Source organism: Heliangelus exortis, chromosome 22, assembly GCF_036169615.1.
Source record: "Heliangelus exortis chromosome 22, bHelExo1.hap1, whole genome shotgun sequence".
Lineage (NCBI taxonomy): Eukaryota > Metazoa > Chordata > Aves > Apodiformes > Trochilidae > Heliangelus > Heliangelus exortis.
This window is the reverse complement of record NC_092443.1, coordinates 7,679,135-7,700,695: the sequence shown is the minus strand read 5'-3', so window position 1 is coordinate 7,700,695 and position 21,561 is coordinate 7,679,135. Positions and strand designations below refer to the sequence as shown.

Genomic DNA, 21,561 nt, shown 5'->3' with positions numbered 1-21,561 from the left:
ACCTGCTTTGAGTTTCAGTCAAGACACCCATGCAGAATGTAGCAAGAACCCATGAGCAACCACAGTGCAGGGGCTATTTTTAGATAAGTGTTAGACAATTTCCCCTCTAGCTCGATGGATCAGAAATATATGCTGCAGTTACAGACCCATTACAGTTTAATTCTACCTCAAACAAGGAGATGGTAAATCTTCAGCTCCTAATAATAGCTCAGTTACTCAGGAAGCAAAGCACTGTCCCAGTCACTGCTATGGTTCAGGCTACTAAAGCTGCCCCAGAGCAAACGAAACTGCACGTGGCTTTGTGAAAAGTTAATTTGTTTTTTTCAGAGCTTTGTAACAAGATCCTTTAGAAAAGAGCTGAGAATTCAGTGCAATTTTTCTGATGAAGGAGCTTGTGTTCCCCACACACAAAAAAAAAGTAAAAAAATGGAAGCCACCAACATACCTGCCTCAAAGAGCAGCTGGTAAGCAGAGCAACAACCTTTATGTCAGAACCAGTACTGACCCCACACCTAGCAAATGCCACACATTGAAGTAAACCTTTGCTCCAAGACAAATTTTCAGTTAAACTTATACAGAAGGAGTTGCAAGACCAAGGAAAGACATTAATGACTTGTTTGTTCTCAAAGTTTCCTTGATGCAAGTAGCAGTGTTCTAAGTAAGTAAATAAAATGGTTTCATGCCAGCTTTTTATTGACTGTAGCACTAGTCAAAGACTCAGGCTACTTTTCTACACACCTTGGACAAGGCTGGTAGTCTCTAGGCAGCAGCTGTCACTACCAGTGCTACGAGGATCCTCAGGGCTGTATGACTGCAGAAAGCACTGTGCAGAACAGGGGGATATATTTTTTTAGTTGTTATTATATGTAAGTATGTTCTATGTTTAAAGAAGTCTACTCAGGCATATAATGGTTTGGGGTTCTTTAATGATTAAAGTTATACCAAACACATCCTGGACACTTCACATTTGCAAACAGAAAGTCTTTGTGCTCCAGTCTGAGCACAGTCTGCCCATTTTACCAGGACCAGAAGAAGAGCCTACTGCCAAAGGGAGAAGGCTTCAGCTCTCCTTCAATGGGCAGATTTGGCTCTGGTCTAGGTCTAGAGTGATAGGCATTCTCAGGCAAAGGACGGTCTGTCTTCACTTTTGTAACCTGGGGAAAAGAAAATAATAATAAAAAAAATCATGTGACTTCTCACAGCATTTAACAGAAAAGCTACAAAGATACAATGAGTCACAACTCAAAGGAGGAGTCACCACCAAGTATCAAACAATGCTAAGGACACAGCTGATCTGATGGGACAACTTATCTCCAGAGTACTTCTGAAAAAAGAGAGGGCAGGGACATTTCACTCATAACTACAGAGTAGCTCCACATGGGTGTTAGTGTCACTCCTGAAGCAAAGGTCTCTGTGCCAGGAAAAGCAAAAAGCAAGAGTAAGAAAAGAACAAGCCTTCTAGGAAAGCAACCCTGGAGAATGCTGATGAGTCCCAACTCCTAGGAAGTCCAAAAACTTCCAGTGTTGAGATCAGGAACATCCTTCTGGCTGGGAGAAGAGTTTTGAGACCTGGTTTGGACAAAATGTCCATAGGTAGGAAGAGATGAATCAGGCTATCTGGTCAAAGAGGTATAAAGTTACCTTAGAGAGTTCTCCCAGGTCAGGTCTCACCCAGCCCAACTTCTCCAGCACACAGTTATCAAACACTGCCTGCTGCTTTCGGCACCGACGGAACTCCAACAAGTTGGTGTAATCAATGCAGGTCCAGTACTCAGTGAAGGGCTCTGCACAGTGTGCCTTGATCTTCCTGTAAGAGACCACAGAAAGAAAATTGTTTAATAATAATTTTAACACTTTTATGTCTTACTTATTCAAACCTCAACTTGTAATAAAATGGGTTTTTTTTAATTTTAAGTTCTTGGGAACATTTAAAGTCTTTAGAGAAGTCAGTAAGTGCAGCACTGTTAAACAGAACTTGACACCAACACCAGTAAAAATTGTATTGTTGGTCAGGACAGCAATAACTTCACAAATCTGTGGAAGGCACTCCTGCTGTGGTACTCCTCCATCTGAGATCCTTGCTTTGCCAAACGTTTTCCTGTACATTATACAATGCTCTAATGCTTCCAGATTAATCTGATGTCTTGAGCTCAAGAAGACAAGCTTAGAAGAAAGGTTTTTGATTACTAGGTACTTAACCAGAAGTGGTCATGGAGCTAACTAAACCAGGCCTTTTACTAACGACTGAAGAACACGGTTCCAGCACCCATCTTGGGCCTACATTTTGGGTCAGCACATGGTACCCACTCTGGCTTTCTCAGTTGTTCACCAGACTGAGAGGACAGACAACACAAAGCTCAGGTGGGTCTTCCAGATTTCATCGAAGGCACAAGGTGCAGGAGCAGCCAACCTTCCACCCCAGTACCCCTCCACTGACCCGAGACACCGCTGCGGGGCAGAGGCCGTGTGAAAGGATAAACTCCACCATAAACAAACAAAACAAGAACAAAAAAGGGGCACAGCCTCTAACCTCGAGAGGGGACCATCAAGAACCAACACCAGAGACCCCGAAGGTCGTGGAGGCTTCGGCGTTTTTAACTAAAGCGACCGCAGAGCTGGGCGAGGCCTCAGCGGAGCTGTGACCCCCGGGCACCCTCCCCTCGGGGCCGGGGTCCCCGCTGACCTGAAGAAGTCGAGGGCGCACTGGTTGACCTGCCGGCCCTCCTGCAGGCACTTCCGAGGGTCCTTCTCCTCCCAGCGGCACAGCATGAACTCCTTGTTGGGGCGGTCGCACTGCGAGCCGTAGTGATGGGCAGCGGCCTTCAGCACGGCCGAGCTGACCGACACCTAGACGGGACGGAGCGGTAACGGGGGGGAGCGGCCCCGGGGCCAGCCTGCGGCGGCTGGGCAGGGCCCGACGGACGCTCACTCACCTCCTGCACATCGAGCTCCTCCAAGGAGGGCACCTGCACGGAGCCGGGCATGGCGGCGGCTGCCGCCGCTCTCCTTGAGTTCCCCTCGGGCCGCCCCGCACCGCGACTGCGCTGGGCGGCGCGGGCGGGGATTCCGCATGCGCGGTGCGGGGAGGCGGAGCCGCCGTGCCCCGCCGTGCCCCGTTGCCATGGTGAGGCGGCCGAACCGCCATGGAGGAGGTGACCGGCAGCCGGTACCGAGGGGATACTCTGCGCGGCAGGTGGGCCCGGCGGGAGGGGGTGTGGGGGGGCTGTCCGCCTCTCCTCGCCCCTCAGCAACCGCCCCGTCTCTCGCAGGATGGAGGGGCCGGGCTGCTACACGCTGCCGACGGGCACCCAGTACCGGGGCATGCTGAAGGACGGGATGTTCGACGGCGAGGGAGAGCTGCTCTTCCCCAACGGCGGCAGATACCGGACGGTCTGGCACCGAGGGGTGCCCGAGAAGGTACCCGGCCCGGGGGGACCTCACCCCCAGGGACCTGCACCACCGGCGAGGAAGCCTGGCTGCTGGGGAAGTTTTGGGATGAAATGAGGGGATTTCCCAGCCAAGTCAATTTTTTTGTCCACATGGAGGTGTCTGGGTGCCAAACGTGCGAGGGGACGGCTGCTCAGGGCCGGCATTCCTTCCCTGGGGGCCCAGGGGTATGGCAGCCCCAGCCCTCCCTGGGCTCCCATGGGGTTTGGTAATGGGAGTGTGGGTCATGGCCATCCTTCATCCATCCATTTGTCTGTGTGTCCATCTGTCCAGCCATCCATCATCCATCTGCCCATCCATTCATTCATCCATCCATCCATCCATCCGTCCATCCATCCATCCCTCCCTCCCTGCATCCATCACGGTATTAACTCTGTTCTTGAACATGTTTTGCAGGGGGAATACACTTTTGCAGATGGTCTCGAATACAAAGATAAAAAATGGCATTACTGTGATGGCTACGACAGAAGATTTTACACAGAAATCTGCTCTGGTCTTAAACCAGCAGGTACTGAACTGCATTTGCAATCCGAAGAGTCTGGAAGGAATTAAACTAACAACTTTGCTTAAGAAAGATTAATTCGGCTACATGAGTAACATGGAGCAGAAATGTTCTGGCTAATTTCAGGATCTGACCATAGAATGCTGACACCACCTTCCACCAGCAGCACTCACCCAGGGCTGGGCTCTGTTGGAAAGTGGCCCTGGACCTGGCTTTGTTATCCACAGCTTTTGCTATCCTGATTAACCCTTTGATTTATTTCACCTTCCCTGCATTAGCAGTGTGCTTTTAATACAGAACAGTTGAGCCAAAGGAATTAATTTACATTCAGAACATCAAATAAAGTTTGAATGTGTCTGTTCCACGTAGCCTTTTAGTACACACCAAAATAAACATTTCTGTCCAGCCTGTATTTAGCAAAAGACTTATATAATATTATTAGTTGTCTGTAGTCAAAAGGTAAAAAGATTTATAAGGACTAAGTGAATAAAATGTGTAATGTAATACAGAAAATACAAAGAATATTTTAGTGGTGACATGTAGCTCCGTGCAACAAGCTGCTCACGAGGCCAGCAAGACCTTCCTGGCCCTATTTTGGTGTTTGGCATCATATTTGAAATGTTAGCTCAGTGGGCTGGATCACAGGACCAAGAATGAGGAAATCCAAGTGATATCTTTCTATCACAAGCTATTTGCATATGGATTTTCATTTTCTCCATCTGAAAAGCTGGCAAAATGTTTTATAAAGGCACAATTTAAAAAAAAAAAAAAAAACAAGCCAAAGCAAAACCAAAACGAGCCCTTTGCTCTTTTTCTTCAGGCATTTCTCAGCTTACAAATTTGGATCCTCCCAGAAAAATCCCAAAAGGATGTTACGACTGTGGTGATGGATACTATAACCCTGAAACCAGGGTTATTATTGACTACAAGTTCAGGTTTCTGAGAAATGCAGGTATGATTATCTTCTGCAAGGTAAACAAAAATGAGTTTATTTGTAGTATCATATAGAGTGGGTGATTAAAGCTAAAACATAAGAACGTCCATTATTTGGTTCTGTTATCACTGAGCCAAAATATTTTTTACTTCTTTTTATCAGTGATTTATGTATCCCCAGAGTTGTTTAAATCATATTTTGAAAAATGACAATGAAGTATTCCCAAGCAGATATGAATAAATATATTTTATTACCATTTGGTATGTTGATCTCAGGCAAATCTTCAATCTCTTCCACAATGATCTCAGGCAAGGGAGTGGTTGTGAGGTGTACATCAGTGGTCCTTAAAGCTAATAAACTCCATGTTGTGACCCAGCAAAGTGCTTAAGCCTGTGCTTATCTCTACATGTTAGAATAGTCCCTTTTATTGAGCTGAGTCTCAGGGCTCTGTTTAAGTGCCTTGCTGAAGAAGAAACTTGTCACCTTGTACAGTTTGGCAAATATTGGGTCTTGTGAACGAGTCCTCCAATTTATAAGCCACAGGGCAAATTAATTCCCATCGAGCCAAAAGAGAAGCTTTTCAAATTAAAACCACACAGAAGACCCCCAAACAGTTGATACTGGGGTAACTCAAAATGTGATCTGACCTGAAAGAAATGCTTTGTGTTCTGGCTGTTTAACCTTTGTGTTTAGCACCTTTGTAGTAAAGATTTTTTTTTTAAATGAAAATGTTTTCTGAAAGCAACCACCCACCCACCCCACTTTTTTCCACCCCAAAATGTCCAAATTGCAAGACCTGGTGTTTCTAGAAAGCAGAGCATTTCATTTTCAGTATGACACAGTTTAACAGTTTTGTTGCTTGGAAACTCCATTTTTCAGCAAATTTACTATTTGTTGAAAAAAAAAAAAATTCTGCTCAGCTTTACTTTCAAGAGCTTTTCTAAGTACGCCCTGTGATATTGGAGGAGGGAAATGAAGGGGGGGGGTTAAATGAATTGGAGATACCATCTGCTATAAAATATACCCTATGATACATGGCCTGTTTTATAAACGTTGAATAAAAACTGATCTAGATTATTACAAATGGCATTGATCCAAAATACTGGAATGCAGTGGGCCTACTGATGAGGAAGATAAGCAACATGCTTTCCAAAAACACAGGAACCTACACAGATTAGTACAGGAGGGGAACGCCTTGGAATTCAATTTATTGTTTTTTAATCTGTTCTTTGAACTCATTGTCCTTTATGACATTTATCTCGAGCCCTACAAATTATATCAATCAATATTGGCCGAGCGGCGCGGCGCAGCGTGCGGTCCCAGGGAGTCACTGGAGATGTGGCTGTCCCTGGGCACAAAGCTCAACTTGTTGATGCAAGTGTGAAGGAGGAATGTGGCATTGAGGCCAGACCCTTCCTCTCAAGAACATGAACACAATTGAAAAACCCGGCACTTGTTCAACATCAGAGGAACTCTCACCGCCCCAGGAGAGATGATTCAGGGCACAAGGCCACTGCAGTGAAAAAAAAAAAAAAAAACAAAAAAAACCACCCCAGCTGTAAGCAGAAGAAACTGAGGAAGAGGCTGGGATGACAGGGAACAGATCCAGAATTACTCCATTATAGGTTGGGCAGGAAAGAGCAGGAAAACCTCCAGGCTTCCAGCCAAGTCTTGAAAGCATCAAAAGCAGATGGTAGGAAGCATTCAGGAAGTTCTTACAACAGCTTGACAGGTTTACCAAAATGACACTATCTTCCTCAGGTCTGGCAGCAGGCTTGCAGAACACCCCAGCCCTCACCTTTCACCCTGGCCCTGTTCTGAAGCCATTTCTGATTGTTTCTCAGCTCTTTGGGAAGGAGGGCGAGGAAGCATCCAGCCTTGACACTGCCCTGCCTGCCTGGCTGGCAGCAGCCAGGTACCCTTCTGAAAGAGAGGAAAAGAGAGGCCAGTTGGAACTTCCACCACTCCTTTGTCAAGCTGAGTGTGTGAGGAGTACAACAGAGCCTCCTGTTCCATCTGGCAAGCCTGGCTTTTTGTTAGCGGGGAGGTCTGATCCTCATTTACTCACAGAGCTCTTACTGGTAGAGCAGAGCAAAGCCCCATCAGGAGAGCATAATCAGGCCCAGGGAATGAAATGACAGCAGCAGTTTTGTTAGAGGTTTTTATCTAGCAAAGTTTTCCAAAGTCTCATTGCAATCTTGCAATTATTACTCCATCCCTAAACCTCTGTTTCCTTGGGGATGCTCAAATTTCTCTTGATTCTCCATGTGTTCTTCAATCTTCTCTTTTTTCCAGCATTGCAAAGTAGGCAAAATTGGACTCATAAATAACAATGGCAATGCTCGTTTGTAAGAGGAGATGTTGTTTATTTTTAATAGATGCTAGGACTAAACTCCTGTTTCATTAGGAGCATTACTTTTTTTTTTTTTTTTTTCCAGAAATAGGACTCCTGGCACCTTTGTAACAGTGTTTGGTCAATAGAAAGATGGGAAGGTTTCCCAATTTTTCAGTAAAAAGTATGATACTTTGTTTAATACAAAGCAGGAAGCTACAAGAAGAGCAATGACATTCAGGTTTTAGGATGCCTGAATAGCAGAAAAGCCCATAGCTTTCAAAGAGAAAATACCACAAAAAATAAAAACTTTTGTTCTACCAAGATGGAAGAGATTACAGGAGATTGCCTGGGTCACCTCTGTTGATGAAAAGCAAAGACACCTCTGATGAAAATTGCTGTTTCTCCTGTGGTTCCCCCAAGGATGGGTTAAATAATACAAAACATGCTTTTGTTCTTTGTAATATGAGAATATTTATGCTACTACTTTCATGTTCTATCTCCAGGTTTAATTAGCATGTGTGTGGTGCACAGGGTTGCTTTCTGTACTGCCTGAAATATATGAATCTCTTCATACAGCATCATTAGCAGGAGGCCACAAAACCTGCCTATACCCTAAAAGCTCAGTCAGGTAACTGAATTAACAACATATTATTAAGAGCAGGATTAGGCCTGGAAAACCAGGACAGTTTTAAGAGGAGAGGTTTTGGTGCAGTCCCAAGCCAGCCAGCAATCAGCTTAGGATTTCTACAAGCTTGAAAGTCTTGTAAAAAAGCAGGAAAAATCCTGCTGCTTCAGGAATCATTACAAGCTGAAAAGGTCAAGATCCAAGAGCATTATTTTACTGTAGTTTAGAAAAGTCTGGGGTTTAGAACATCCAAGGTTGGGAGGTTGCCCCAGCTCCACAGCAATGGTGTGAAGGCTTTTTAATTCTAAGCCTTAGGAATCTTGGAATGGCAGTGACCATGGGATGAAGGTTCTTGTGCTTGGTCTGAAACAATGTAGAAGAATAATTTTTTGGAAAGTCAGCAGCAGTGTATTCATCCATTTCAGGTTTATCCAAGTATGCAAATCCATGAGATAAATCTTCTACGTTTAGACTTCTTTGTCTTACAGCTCAGATCTGACTTGCACCAAGTACTTTTTGAGAAATGTAGACTTCAGCTTGTCTGAAAAATGGAGCTGAGAAACAGAGCCATAACCACTCAGTAATTACATAGGCTAATATTTCTGTACCTACCCCCTTGCACCCCAAATACATGCAGATGTTTGCATGCTCTTTCTCATCAACTACTGGAGAGTTGGGTGTGGGATGAGGACCTGGCAATTTTTCAGGCCTGGAGTATTTCTGGAAAAAAAGACAGCAAGTTTAACTTAAAAGTCGACTGTGGTGCAGGCAAAAAGATTGACTGCACTTAGGGATCATGCACAGAGCTTTATTCCCTGTTCTTCTTTGAAATTGCCTGTTCTGATGATGGAGGGAGTGGATGATTCCAGGCTAGTCCCTAGTCATTGCCTAAGAATGTAAGAGTTGTTTTGGCAGATGCCCTTAGCAATGGAGAGGAAAGCCCCAGCAATACACATACAGAGGGAATATAGTATTTTTGTTCCAATGAATTTAGCTTCCCATAGATTTAAATGTCTACTTATAACCCAGGACCATTTAATCTTTTGTACATTTGTTTCTTTTTTATTCAACTTAAGATACTGAATTTATATGAGGTTTAGTTCCTACATATTGAAACTCTTAAAAGCTCTTCAAATAATTGTTCTTTGGATACTTGTTAAGCTAAAGAAATCAGTTTTGATCGGCAGCAAAAGTTCATGCTATTTTAAGTGCAATGCTATAGCTATTTTCTGTTGTATATTTAATCATTTTGAATTATATGTCATGTAAAAGATTTTAGCTCTGGGGCATTTGCCAGATGGCTGATTCTGCATTTCACACAACAAAAGAAATAATGTTTGTGTAAAGCTCTTAAAAATAGTTGGTAATCAGTATATTCTACAACGAATAGGATCCAGACCTGTTTGGAAAAGAACCCCAGCTTTTGGAGAAATTAATTTAGAGGATTTGGTCTCTACCTCTGGGCTCTGAACAAAACAAATTGTGTCTATTGTTTGCTGATTTTTTAACATTTAACAAGTTAACTGAATTGTAAATTTTACTCATTTTTATGTTAAATGCCATTTATTGCAATCCATTGATCTTTTTCTCTTTACTTTGGCTGACAAACTTCTTTCTGAAAACAGGGTTTTGTAAAGCAGGGAGTCAATGCTACTCTCAGTTTACAAAAGTAGAGCACAGGGAGGAGAGAAGCCCTTTGCTTTCCTTGCAACTGCTCAAGTGCTTGTCCATTTTCCTGCTAATTCCTCTTTCTGGCCTGTTGGATTCATATTCCACCAAACTACCACTGCAAAACATATTTTCTTTCTCTGCCATGGCACTCATCTTGGGTTTTATGCCCATGAGGTTTCACACAAGTCCACAGAAATTCCCCTTTTTTTTCCTGTGTCCTCCATCTCTCATATACTTTTTCACTGGCATCTAGTCCCAGGGGTTTTGGCCACATTTGTACAGTTCCAATTTTCTGGTACTTGTTTTCCAGAAACTCACTGTTTCTGTGATAGTCAGAAGATTTGAAAAATATTCAGAGGAAGCTTAGAAATTGCATTATAGCTCTGTCCACTGGATTTCTAAGTGTTGCTCATCCATCTCTTCCTGTTTGTTACTCAGCTTGTCCTGATCTGAGAGTTTGGGACCTAAATAATCTCCAGTGCTTAACAAATAAAGGAGTTGAGGAGCCAGATCTTAGAAGGAGGAGAGGGAGAAAGTCAGCAAGTATCAAACTGGGGAGTCCTGTGTGGAAAAAGATGAATGAGTATGAAGTGAAGGTGGCAGAAAGGAACTGAGTTGACTTAAAGACCAGGTCACAGACTACTGTGAGAAGTAGCTTCACATCTCTTCTTATTCTACTCCAAACACTTTTTAAAATGTTTGACCAATTTTCCTATCCATCACATGCCCTTTTCATATCTTTTTGTATGGAAATGTGTTAAGATCAGGCCCATTTTGGATTTCATTGCCAAATGCATGCCTGTTATGTCTTTCTCAGTGTCAGTCTGCTCAGGTGACAGAGACAGTTGGAGACTTCTCATCCATGCAGTCCAGAAAATACTTTCAGATTAAATTAGGGTAACATATTTCAATATAAAATATTCTCCATTCAGTAAAGTAGATTACAAACCAATATGTTTTATATTCAAGGCTATGGTCAACAATGATAAAATTAACATATGCATCATGATGCAAGTTACTCCAGTCATTTCAGTAGCTATAGCTTTTGCAGATATATTGTTTCTTGTGGTTTCCTGGTCTTAAAATACTTATAGTTTTGAAAGCTGTGAAAGTTTCAGTTCCAAAGAGTGGCATGCCAAGAACAACAGCTTTGTTTGTGTGCTGGCCATCCTATTGTGAATCCATTTAATAGGTTATAGACAAGTCTTATAGGTTTATATTCAACTATACAGTTCACGTGAAAACAAGTTTCACAAGAGATGGAAAGTTCATTTGGAGGCCATTTTGGAATTACAGTAATTAAGAGTAAATGGAAGGGTGAGAATTTGTGGGTGGAGGCAAAGGTTAATTGAAAACATATTTTCCATTTTCTTGCCAGCCTTGATGTTGGTGGGGTCAGGTGCAGTAAGGAAAGTGGTGCTCAGGACCTGGGGGTGGGGGGACAGTGGAAATGGAAGGGGTGTGCCAGGCAGAATCCGTGCCTGAGATGCTATCACATGGATTGTAATTGTGCAGTGGAAGAACATGATAAACTGCACTGCGGGTGACGGGAGGAGTCAGGCGGGCGAAAGAATGAAGTGATATTGTTGTTTACAATGGGCTGTGTGTGCTCAGCCCTCTGCAAACAGAGGAAGCTCAGCTCTTGTTCATGGATTGCCTATTGTAAACACACTCTCTTCCAAGCCAGGGTGGTGGAAATCCCCAAAATAAGAGACATTATCCCAGATCTTCCCACAAGGCTGTGTCCCCAGGAACACCAGAGCTGTGAGCCTGATTGATGCAGGGACATGCCAGGGGATGGCTGCTTCCCTCCTGCTCACCCAGGGGTGATGTGCTCTCACCTCTGCTCCCAGCTCACCCAGGGACCTGAGTTTTGGAATGCATCAGGGGTTTGCATCAGGCCTCCAGTGCAGACAAAACCCTTGAGGCACCAGGAACACACAGAGCTACCAAGTGCACTACAGAGACCTAACGACATCAGACAAGGTTTTTTAAGGTGAACAATGGAGGTTTGGGGTTTTTTTCCCCCTGTGTAAACCTCTAAGTACCCTGATTTCAATGCAGTACATCTTCCTGTGCACCCCCGGGTGCTTTCCTGGGGATGCATTGGTTAAGAGGTCAAACCCAAAGCCTACACACCAGCCCTGCTGTTTGCTGACAAGTTCTGCTCTGCATCCTGGCAGACACCTGAGCATGCCAAGTCCTAACAAGTCTCTCACAGCTGAGGTTTCCATAAGAAAACACGATAGCTGGAAGCAAATAATTCTAAACTTTGCAATATACATTTAATATAGGAAGATTAAATGCACCTAAATTACAGTGTGTTTTCAACTCATCCCTTGGAAGCACCCTGGAGCAAGGCCACCCTGAATTTTTCAGCTGTTTCTAATCCCAGTGAAGAGATAAATCTGGAGTGTGTAGTTGGGGAAGTCTCTTCTGCCACTACTTTTAGACTGAGCATTGACAATTAGTCAAGTGGTTTCATTTTGCTGTTGAGCAGAAAAACCCTGATTTAAGTGGGCTGTGAGCTCCAGAGAATACACCAAACCATGGGTTTGGCAGACACCTGCTTGGACTTCACTGCTGTTTGGACCTTCCCCTAAAGCCTCCCAAAGCAAGGAAAAACTTGTAAAGCAACATTTTTTGGCAAGAACTAATTTGGAAACAAGCTACTTACAGGAATACAGCATGAACCAACATACTTGGTTGGGTCATAGGTGCTTAAAAAGGCTCTGTCCAAACTGACCTGGTGACTGCAGAGTGTCCAACCATGGGGCAGCAGGACCTGCATGCCAGGCTCACCATCTGCTCGGGGCAGATGCTCTTGCTGGGGATTGGGCATGCCTCTGGCTCCCTAAGAAAAATAGCTGGAATTAATCCCAAAAATAAGAGACATTATCCCAGGCTGAGGATCTGGCCCACAATACTCAAAATATATTCTGTGGGTGTTAGAAAACTGATCTGATTTCTTATTAAGGAGCAAGAAAATAATTCAAAGGAAACAATCAGTACTTACATATATTCTACAAGCTCATCCATTAAGATCTCTTGCTATCTCTTGCTCCATTTCAAGATTTCAGTGATCTGTCGTGACTGTAATAATTATATTTCACTAACTTTGGAAGAAATAATGTTAACACTTACTAACTGAACAGGCATGCACCAGATTGCAATTAAATTTCCAGACAAAGCATTTTACTTTACCCTCAAATATCAACACAGTTCCGATTCAGCACTCTGCTCCATGAATGTTTATTCTACTGAGGAAAATAAAAAAAAATGGATAAACTTTTACAGATAAATTTGCTGACACAGAATTCAGCACACAACATGAAGAACCCCATACTACCTAATTGTGCACAGGGTGATAATTTACCACTGATTAAAGAGTTTGTATTTTTTTCAAATCTTTTTTAGAGGGAAAATTACTTCTGAAGGTGAAGATGTGCTCAGACAATCATATTAACATATTCAAACAATTGCAATTTGCAAAATAGTAATTACAACTCACTATCTGGTAGCATTAATCAAACTTCAAGGTTTAATTCCATTTTAAATATTGATGAAATGTGATTCTCCAATCTAACCCTGGTGTTGCAGGGTTATGGAAGCAGCCAGGGATAGAAAAAGAGGAACGTGTAGTTAACAAGCAGCTGCCACAAAGAAGGATCGGCATCTGTGATTTAAATTGTTAGCTGCACAGTCAGGTAGAGTGTAAAAAGGGTAGTCAAGAGGCTGTTAAGTCCATTGCTGCCAATTACTAACAATCAGGGAGGAGCTTTAAGACTTGTTCAGTACAATAAACCCAGTTTGTCTTGTTTCAGGGGTTACTACTGAAGAGGTTGCAGCTGCACTGATTCAAATAGCCCTAAAACTACAGTAATTATCAACCAGTCTTCTTTAGAGTAGCAAAAGTATGTTTTACCATAGCTTAACTCTTTACATTCTCATATTCCCCTGCCTCTTCTCACACAGCTAGCCCTGGAGCCATTCTCATCTCTGGTCTGGGCTTCTCTCTGTGCTGGAGCAGTGCTTTCATTTCCCTTTTCTGAGACCAAGGACCAGCAGCAGGGCACGTGAGGTTGGACATCAGTCCTGGGGACTTGCTTTTGATTAATTTTTTGGCATATTCAGTCATTACATCTATTTTTCCTTTTCGTACATAAACTGGAATTCATGCAGCTCGTCCAGTTTTTACATCTGATTAAGCTGGGTGTGAGTTCAGCAGTGCTTATGGACACTGCTGCATGGCATGAACATTTTGGGATGGGTCTGGGGAAGCTGAAATCCTCAGAGCAACCTGCCCTGGGTGTTTTCCTATACTATGGAAAAACAAGAGTGCAGAAAGAAACAACCTGGGCATCCAAGGGTACCCTGGAGCCCTGTTATCCAAAGCCAAGCCAGCACCTGCATTTCTTGGTGCATTCCTTGGGATGCTCCCCAGGTGAGCACTATGGGTTGCTCCCTGGACATAGCCATATACATCTGTCCCTAATACCAACTAGGCAGTGGTGACATATGTACAGTGTATGCACATTCTGTGTATCCCTTCACTAAGGCAGGAACAGACAAAGTTTCATTTTCTTGCAATTATTCCAAGCTCAGATAAACTATTTTTTTTTATTTTTTTTTTTTTTAGTTAAGGCAATTCCAGCTAAAATGGCAGAGCTGCCAAGGCTGGTCAGCCTGCTCCCTAGGCACACGTGATCACATCATTACTGTGCTGGAACACCTCGTGCATAGAACAAAAGCCAGCACATTGATTATGGCATTGGTGTTGTTTCTGAGACTGCTTCAGGACCAGATTTGCATTCCTGCTGCAGCCCTCAGGGGGAATCTCTGCCTCTGTAAGGATTACGTGATCTTTAAGCAAGGCTCATCTTTTTAATTTCCCTTTTAGCAGATTTTTCTCCTAGCATGTATTTTCTCCTAGTTTATACCCGAACGAGAAGGGTTCCATTAAGAGGGGGTTTTGTTATGGATCTATCCAGTCATAGGCACAAGGAATAAAAAAGATCATCTCAGGGCAACCCAGAAGGAGACAAACTTGGCTGTCCTGTCCAAAGGGAAACCATTTCTCAGGAATCAAAGCAAGGGACTGAGCTGAGGGACCAGTGGCACTGCAGGTGTGTCCTGCAGCCCACCCACATCACTGTGATGGGCACCCACGGGTACACCCAGCACCCATGAAGGGGGGACAAGAAGAGGGTCAGTGGGCACCAGGGGCACTTTGGACACAAAGAGCAAACTGGAGAGCAGGCTCCAAGAGAAAACCTCCTGTGATATCAGACCTAATGGGCCCCATCCCCTCCCTATGAATTTTCATGCCTCAGAGGATCACATCTTCATGCCCAGGACCTTCCTGCCTTTTGCATTTCAAACACTCCTGTGTTGCTTTAACTCCACAGCCCAAACATCTCCGTGAAAACCTGACTCCTAACAGGCAACATGCTTCTTTCCCAATGGATTTTGACCTACCTAAGCTGGGCTGTGCAGGGCAGCTGTGCAAATAACTGGGTTGAGGTGCTGTGCCAAGTGATGGTCACAGCACCTTTGGCTCCATCCTTGTAATCATCTGTTCTTTCAGGTGACAAGGGCTGCTGCAAACCTCTTAAAATTTAGAAAGAGGCAGGTTAGAGGCACACATCACAAGCACCTAATATGAATTTGTTATGACAGTGGTAAACACAAGAAGTAGCTCCAATACATTTCATTTATATAAAAATAAATACAGGTATTGTTTTAATAATACTTTGATTTTTTTTCAAAGCTTTTTGAAGTTTGTTTTTCCTGGTCTGCTGCACAGACCTCTTTTCCCCTCCACAAACACAAAAGAAAAAGGCAGCAAAACAGTTTTTTGGAGACAAGACAGTTTAAATCCCTGGAACTGAGAAGCCACAACTTAACATTTGCCAACTCATTTTTTTTGTAATCAAACACAATATTCAAACTCTGCTGGACAGTTGCTTTTCTCTACATTGTTGTTGCTTTTTTTTTTTTTTCTTTCCACACTGTCATTATGCTCCGAGAATAAATATGAAAGACATGAATACTAACAAGGGACACAAGATGGACTAAAAAACATCTATCAGCCACTCTATCAGCTTATCCATACCTGTCATAACCTACATTTCAAAAAACAGCACCAAAGGAAAAACAGGAAGACAAGAACCTAGGGTTTGACTGTGGATTTTTTTCACTTTTCAGAAACCACCAAGCAATACAGACACTGAATTTAAAAAAAAAATGTGTATCTTAATTTCTGAGAATTTCAACATACCTCCTTCACATCCCGTGCCAAAAAGTCAAAAAATAAAATATATAGGGGTAAATCTCATTGTTCTGCCCAAGCTAATCTTATCAAACAAATAATCTGAGTCATAGCCATAGCCCCAGTATCTCCTGCCTTGACAAATTCCAACACAACAGCACAAAAATCTTTTAAAGAAACTACAACAAAACGTGTCCTAAGAGATGCCAATGGCTAAACATGGATTTATTTCTCAAAAGGAAAAATGGCTTTGTTATGGATCTATCCAGTCATAGGCACAAAGAATAAAAAGGACCCTGGTCCTTTTTATCACCAGGACCCTGGTGATACAACAAGCAGACCTGACCCAGTGATATTTGGTGTTCTCTTTATCTCCCTTTTAGATGATGATGAACACGAGTGGATTGTTGGGACCTGCCGGAAAGCTTGGGATGAAGCAGCCGAACGCAAACCCAAGCCATAAAAACAGTTCTTGCCAGACAATAATATTCCAAAGCAGGTAATCTGATTCACAATAAATCTAATTTGTCCTCCTGCATTTGTCTCACCCTTTCCCTTGACAGGAATATAATCTTTTTGTCATCTTTGTCAGCACAAACAAAATGGAAATAATCATTTAATCAGTCACGCTGAGAAAAAGCAGTGGAAGAAAAGCAGATTGTACTCACAATAATCTTCCCGAGAGGTGTGCAGTGTGGTACACACACACGTTATTAAGCCTGAAAACAATTTGTTAAAAAGAGTGCCTCAGATTCAGCGTTGAAGTCATTCAAATCCATCTTAATCAACATTATTTTCCCAGATTTTAGTTAGCTGTCCTGGTGAATTCCTTTCCTCTCTTTTTGCTCAGTACTTTGATATTGATTGATCATTGTAATAATGTACACCAGAGGTATTCTTTAATGACTGGTTTGCTAACTAGGAAATTATATCCATTTACTACGAACGTTTGTTGAACTCTCCTGAAGCCAGAGTTTAACAAAATAATAAAAGAGGAAAACTGGGTGGGTTGCTGCTTGATTAGTAAGCCAGAAAGTATTTAAAAATAAAATAAAATGGAATTACATCATTTTCTGGATGTAAGTGCCAGCACTTCTACTTGCATTAACTTTATTTATTACACAAATAAGACATTTACAAAGCACAACATTAAAAGTATGTAACAAAACAGACATTGGTTTTACAAAAAAGTGCTTACAATTTAGTTTTACTTTTTTAAAATAAATATCAGTCTTGACTGTCCACTCATTCAGAGAATTTTTTTTTTTTTTTTTTTTTTTTTTAACCATTGTAGCCAAGACATGCAGAATTGCAACATGCTACAACAAAATGATTGGCAGATGAAATAAAACTGCTGTGTCTAGAGTTGGCATCCCACAGATGTGGCACTGGTAGCAGTGCAGGGCTGGTTCCCACTCCCCCTGCTAGGAAGTTGTGTGAGCACCTTTAGCTCGGGCACTGGGGTAACCAGCACGAGCCCCAAAACAAACAAAAAAAAAAAGAATTTGTCATTAAACTGTATCCCACTCCACTCTCAGACCCCAGCCACACTGAGTTACCTTATCAATCTGGAGTGAAAAGCCTTCCACTGGTTTTCAAGACTGGATTCTGTCTGCAAAAGGTTTTGTAAATAGCAACTGGAAAAGTTGGGTGCGTGGAGTCGGCATTGCTGCTCCAGAACCCATTTGGCAATTACTGAATAAACTAAGAAAATGAGAATGATCTTAATTTTATTTTTTTTTTTTTAATCTACAGACAGGAGATGAATGCAAATGACCTGAGATAAGGTTTGGTTCAGTGGCAACAGTCAGTGTGAAATACGTTGTGAAACAATGTATTGAATAAATTAGAGGAGTTCTTACATTCTTGGTACGGTTGAGTATTTTCCATACACATAATTAGCTCTAAAACTGCACAAGCTGAATTGCTTCCAGTTTTTGCAAACAATTTGGGCTTAATATAAACAGAGCCTGATTTCTGAATTAGCAAAGCTGCTCCTGGCTATTGATGGGGGCAGGTGCCCGAGCCCAGCCAGCGTGGCCAGCTCACCCCACGGCCCTGGGAGGGAAGCACCCAGGCTGTCCCCACCAGTGGGATTGGTTTCAAACACCATGAGATACAGGACATTTCACAAGTGGGTTTTGGTTTTTTTTTTTTTGAGCAGTAACTAAGTTGATACCTCACAGGTACATATTTCATAGTTTCCTTTTCATTGCACCACTGAGAGAGAGAAGAGAAACGCATCAAACCCTTTTCTCCCTCAACAAAACTGTTGTGGAAATCTCAAGTACTGGGATGTCAGGTCAAGTCACAGCCTGGAGTCTCTCCTTCAGTCCTACACAGAACAGCTACCTGTGCCTTCATGGCACTAATTCCACAGCTAAAAGGTCACTGGGATGTGCAAGCACAAATGGAGAAGAAAGTCAGGCCCGGTGACCCTGACAACAACCACAGCATCTCAAGGCTGTTGTGTGTGGACACAGCAACCCATTTGGTCCAAACTCCAACAGTCACCACCGGGACCACCCATCCTGTCACTGCTATGGGTAAGGAGAAAAGTGACTGTAACGTGGGGGCTGGGGACCATCCCCTCCCTGGGGGACACTTCTGCCACGGTGGCTCTAGTCTGGTCAGGCATGTAGCAGTGCTGTGTCACTGGCAATGCACTGGAAATGGTTATTCACACGTCAGCAGATGACAACAACACTTTGCAGACTTAATTTCCTCTCTCAAATGCTGTTTTAAAATGGGGATGAAGCTGCTGGCTGCAATTACACAGAACACTGACCTAACTGTCCAAGGCATTACCATCACTCTCCCTATATATATACATATTTTAATATATATATACACACACACACAGAGTATGTGTATGTATATATAAATATATTTTTGTTCCAACAAACACCACTGCATGCTTGTACTCAGTTACTTCCCAACCCAAGAGATCCCCGTGGCCACCCCACAGGCACCCACCCTGCCCGGTGCCCTCCCCACGTGGCTGGAGCCACTGCTGGCCGTGGCTGTCACACAGAGCTCGGTGACACTGGCAGGACAAGGCTTACCATGTGTGTGCAACACGGGCTGGCCAAACCCGTGTCAGCATTGGAGATTGATCCAGGAGCTCCCAGAGAGAAAAATACGTGTTTTAAAAAGCAGTTCTGGAAGGGGTGGGTTCCTGTCTGTGCTCCTGGGGTCACGTTACGCGCTGACTCTGGCTCATCCTAGGGTTTCACATTCTTGGAGATGTGGCCTCCCAGACACTTAGCAGCAAGACAGACCCGTGTGCTTGCATGGAGAGGCTTCATGACAGACCTGCTCTTGGCTCGGTGCAAACTGAGAAGGGCTGGCAAAGGTTACTTGTTTACTTTTTGTTATTACCATCAGTGAAGGATCATTTCAGAGTTATTTTCCTGGTGTGGGGCCAGACTGCTGAGCACTTCCCTTGCTGTTGCAACCAGCCCTTAGGTTCCTGCCCCAGTCCTGGGCTCTGCCTTCCTCCCAGGATTTGGCAAGAGTGACAGCCAGGGAGAACATCAGGGGGGCAGAGGGGGCTGTGGAGGGGCTGCCAGACCAAAGACTTGGCCATCACGTTGCTGTCCACTTGGCCAGCACCCATTCCTGCTGGCCTTACCACTGGATTTGCCTTGGTTTCCAGTTTCCACCCCACTGTTTCCACTGACTGAACTCGGGTCCACACCAGGGCAGAACATTTCTACACATTCCTGGCCATCTTGCATCGAGGATTTTCCGGTCCCAGGGTATGGAGTGTCTGAGAGTTCAGTGTAGACACGTTCTGAAATCACCCATTTGTGATCCAATATGAGTCCAAGGAAATAAAGTAGCTTGTTAATAAAGAACAAGAGTAAAAAATAAAAATGAAAATAAAAGATTTGGCAGATGGCTGTGAGAGGAGAGAGAGATTCAGTGCTCTAAGAACAAGTCAGCGACCAAAAGCTTCAGAGTGCTAATCCTGGCTCTGCCACCAAACCCCACGGTTCCGCTCAGTTTAGGACATCTCAGTTTCCCCTCCTATAAAGCAGGGGGAAAAAACCACTAAGATTTACTTACCTTAGAGTGATCAAAGGACATGTGATTCTAAAGCACTTTGAGGAGGAAGAAAAACTGCCTATGTGCAGCTGGCATCATGTTTTCCACTTAGTGGAGTCTCAGCTACCCGTGGGTTTGGCTCAGGAAGGTCTGTGTATCTACTGATTCCCTGAGCCAAAAAAGCCCATTTCAGATTTCACACATGCAAGTGGAAATAAGGAGGGATGTCCAGGAACCGACAGCGCTTCACTGGTGCAAAAAGAGAATCAGGCCAAACCACATAAATTCCTCCTGCCTTTATGTTCAGAGGTGATCACTGACCCCCCCCTGAGGCTCAGCGTGTCCTGGTTTGTTCGTATTCCCACGGGACTGGGAGCAAGGTTTGCAAGCACAGTGGAGTCACCAGCTTGGAACTGGCATTGCCTTGGAGAGACTCACGGTCGTTCTACAAGTCCACAAGAAACAAGTGAAAAATGTAACTCTGCACTCAACACACACACACACAGAGTGTTGCTGGAGGAAGGATGCTGGATGTCAGGTGCTGCACAGTGGCAAGAACGGAGGATGCTGAAGCTGAGTTTCTCCTGTGTGATGGACACCAGTTGCCTCGGGCTGGATGCTGGGATTCAGCGGCTGAGGGGCAGTGGTGCTGGTAGCCCCATGGGCAGATGGGGAAGGGTCTGTGCAGTCAGTACTGAAAGAGGATGACCTAGTGGGAAAAACGGGAGCCAAGAGTTAGCTGCTTTCCCAGGCAGACGGCCCTCGTGATGGAAATGGGGTTGCAGGGACTAACAGAACAGACATATGGGAGATGGAAGCAGCTCCAGGCACACCTTCACCAGGACACTGCAGTGTGCCAGGCAGGACACGGAGAGCAGCAGGTGATGTGTCTGCTCTGGGACACTGCAGCTGCCAAGAAAGATGAAGACCAGTACCAGAGGTTCTGACTCTATCCTCCTCACTGGCATCTTAGCACAGGCTCCCTCAAACCACCCAACTCACAGCTCTGCCAAGGCACTGTCTGTCCCTCCTCCAGTGCTGAGCTGGTCCCAGCTTGTTTCTCTGTGCTGGGTACCCAAAGAGGAGCCAGAGGGGTGCCCCCTGGGCAGAGGGAAACACAGATGCAGTGTTAACTTGTGTTTTCCCAGAATCTCAGATGCTGCTACTTTTCAAAAACACTGGATGTGGAAAAAGTGGCTGCTTCACGTTTCAGGAATTCCACATGCAAGTGGTGGTTTGAACTGGAGCTGGCTGGGGGCAGCTCCATGTCCAGAGGAGCCAGTTCTGCAGCAGCTGCCAGACCATGATTGCATCTCAGTCACAGTGAAGTTTCTCTGACAGCACCAGGACTGTATCAGATTTTCTAAAAACTCTGCAGCTTGCTGTGCAGATATCATGACAAAAGGGTAGCATTTAGACTGAGAAAGTAACTTGGCTGTGCCCTTGCTTGTGCTGATCGGAACCGAGCTCAATAATCTGCAGCTGTCACACTGAACAGGGAGATCTGAAAAGAGCTGCTGAGAACTTCTACCAGGAAAGATGAAAGCTAAAACCAATCAGAGTTGCCAAAGGATTGGTGTTTCCTCAAAATAAAGCTACTTACATTGTGATCCTAAATAAAATCTTATAAGCCTAGGCATATTTCAGCAGTCTTGCCCCCCAGTAAGCTGTGCTAGAGCAGCCAGCAACTGGAAATGCTGAACAGAAAAATATCAACCAGCAGTTA

At 43.9% G+C, this 21,561-nt stretch overlaps 3 protein-coding genes across 10 annotated transcripts in view; 1 reads left to right on the top strand and 2 right to left on the bottom strand.

The window, feature by feature from the left end:
• Positions 1–906: 906 nt before the first annotated feature.
• NDUFA8 (NADH:ubiquinone oxidoreductase subunit A8) lies at positions 907–3,065 on the bottom strand. Its single transcript, XM_071765712.1, has 4 exons — positions 2,934–3,065; positions 2,684–2,847; positions 1,642–1,807; positions 907–1,154 (listed from the first exon to the last, which is right to left on the bottom strand). The coding sequence occupies exons 1-4, from the start codon at positions 2,982–2,984 to the stop codon at positions 1,017–1,019; spliced, it is 519 nt and encodes a 172-aa protein (XP_071621813.1). The 5' UTR covers positions 2,985–3,065; the 3' UTR covers positions 907–1,016.
• MORN5 (MORN repeat containing 5) lies at positions 3,060–17,646 on the top strand. 3 transcript variants are annotated; one of them, XM_071765709.1, is made up of 6 exons: positions 3,060–3,193; positions 3,270–3,417; positions 3,844–3,955; positions 4,770–4,901; positions 16,169–16,284; positions 17,541–17,646. In XM_071765709.1, exons 1-5 carry the CDS (start codon positions 3,144–3,146, stop codon positions 16,246–16,248), a joined length of 522 nt encoding a protein of 173 aa, XP_071621810.1. In that variant the 5' UTR covers positions 3,060–3,143; the 3' UTR covers positions 16,249–16,284; positions 17,541–17,646. The 3 variants fall into 3 exon arrangements, with proteins under 3 accessions (XP_071621810.1, XP_071621812.1, XP_071621811.1); XM_071765711.1 differs by having other exon boundaries at positions 17,080–17,646; XM_071765710.1 differs by having other exon boundaries at positions 16,378–17,646.
• The window catches only part of LHX6 (LIM homeobox 6), a 17,234-nt gene continuing 12,527 nt past the window's right edge, over positions 16,855–21,561 (bottom strand). For 4 of the 6 annotated variants that reach the window (XM_071765708.1, XM_071765705.1, XM_071765704.1 and 1 more), the window contains exon 10: positions 16,855–20,544. In XM_071765708.1, the coding sequence (XP_071621809.1) occupies positions 20,462–20,544 (83 nt within the window). In that variant the 3' untranslated portion in view covers positions 16,855–20,461. The remainder of the gene's footprint in view (positions 20,545–21,561) is intronic. The other 2 variants (XR_011730215.1, XR_011730216.1) reach the window with 2 other exon arrangements.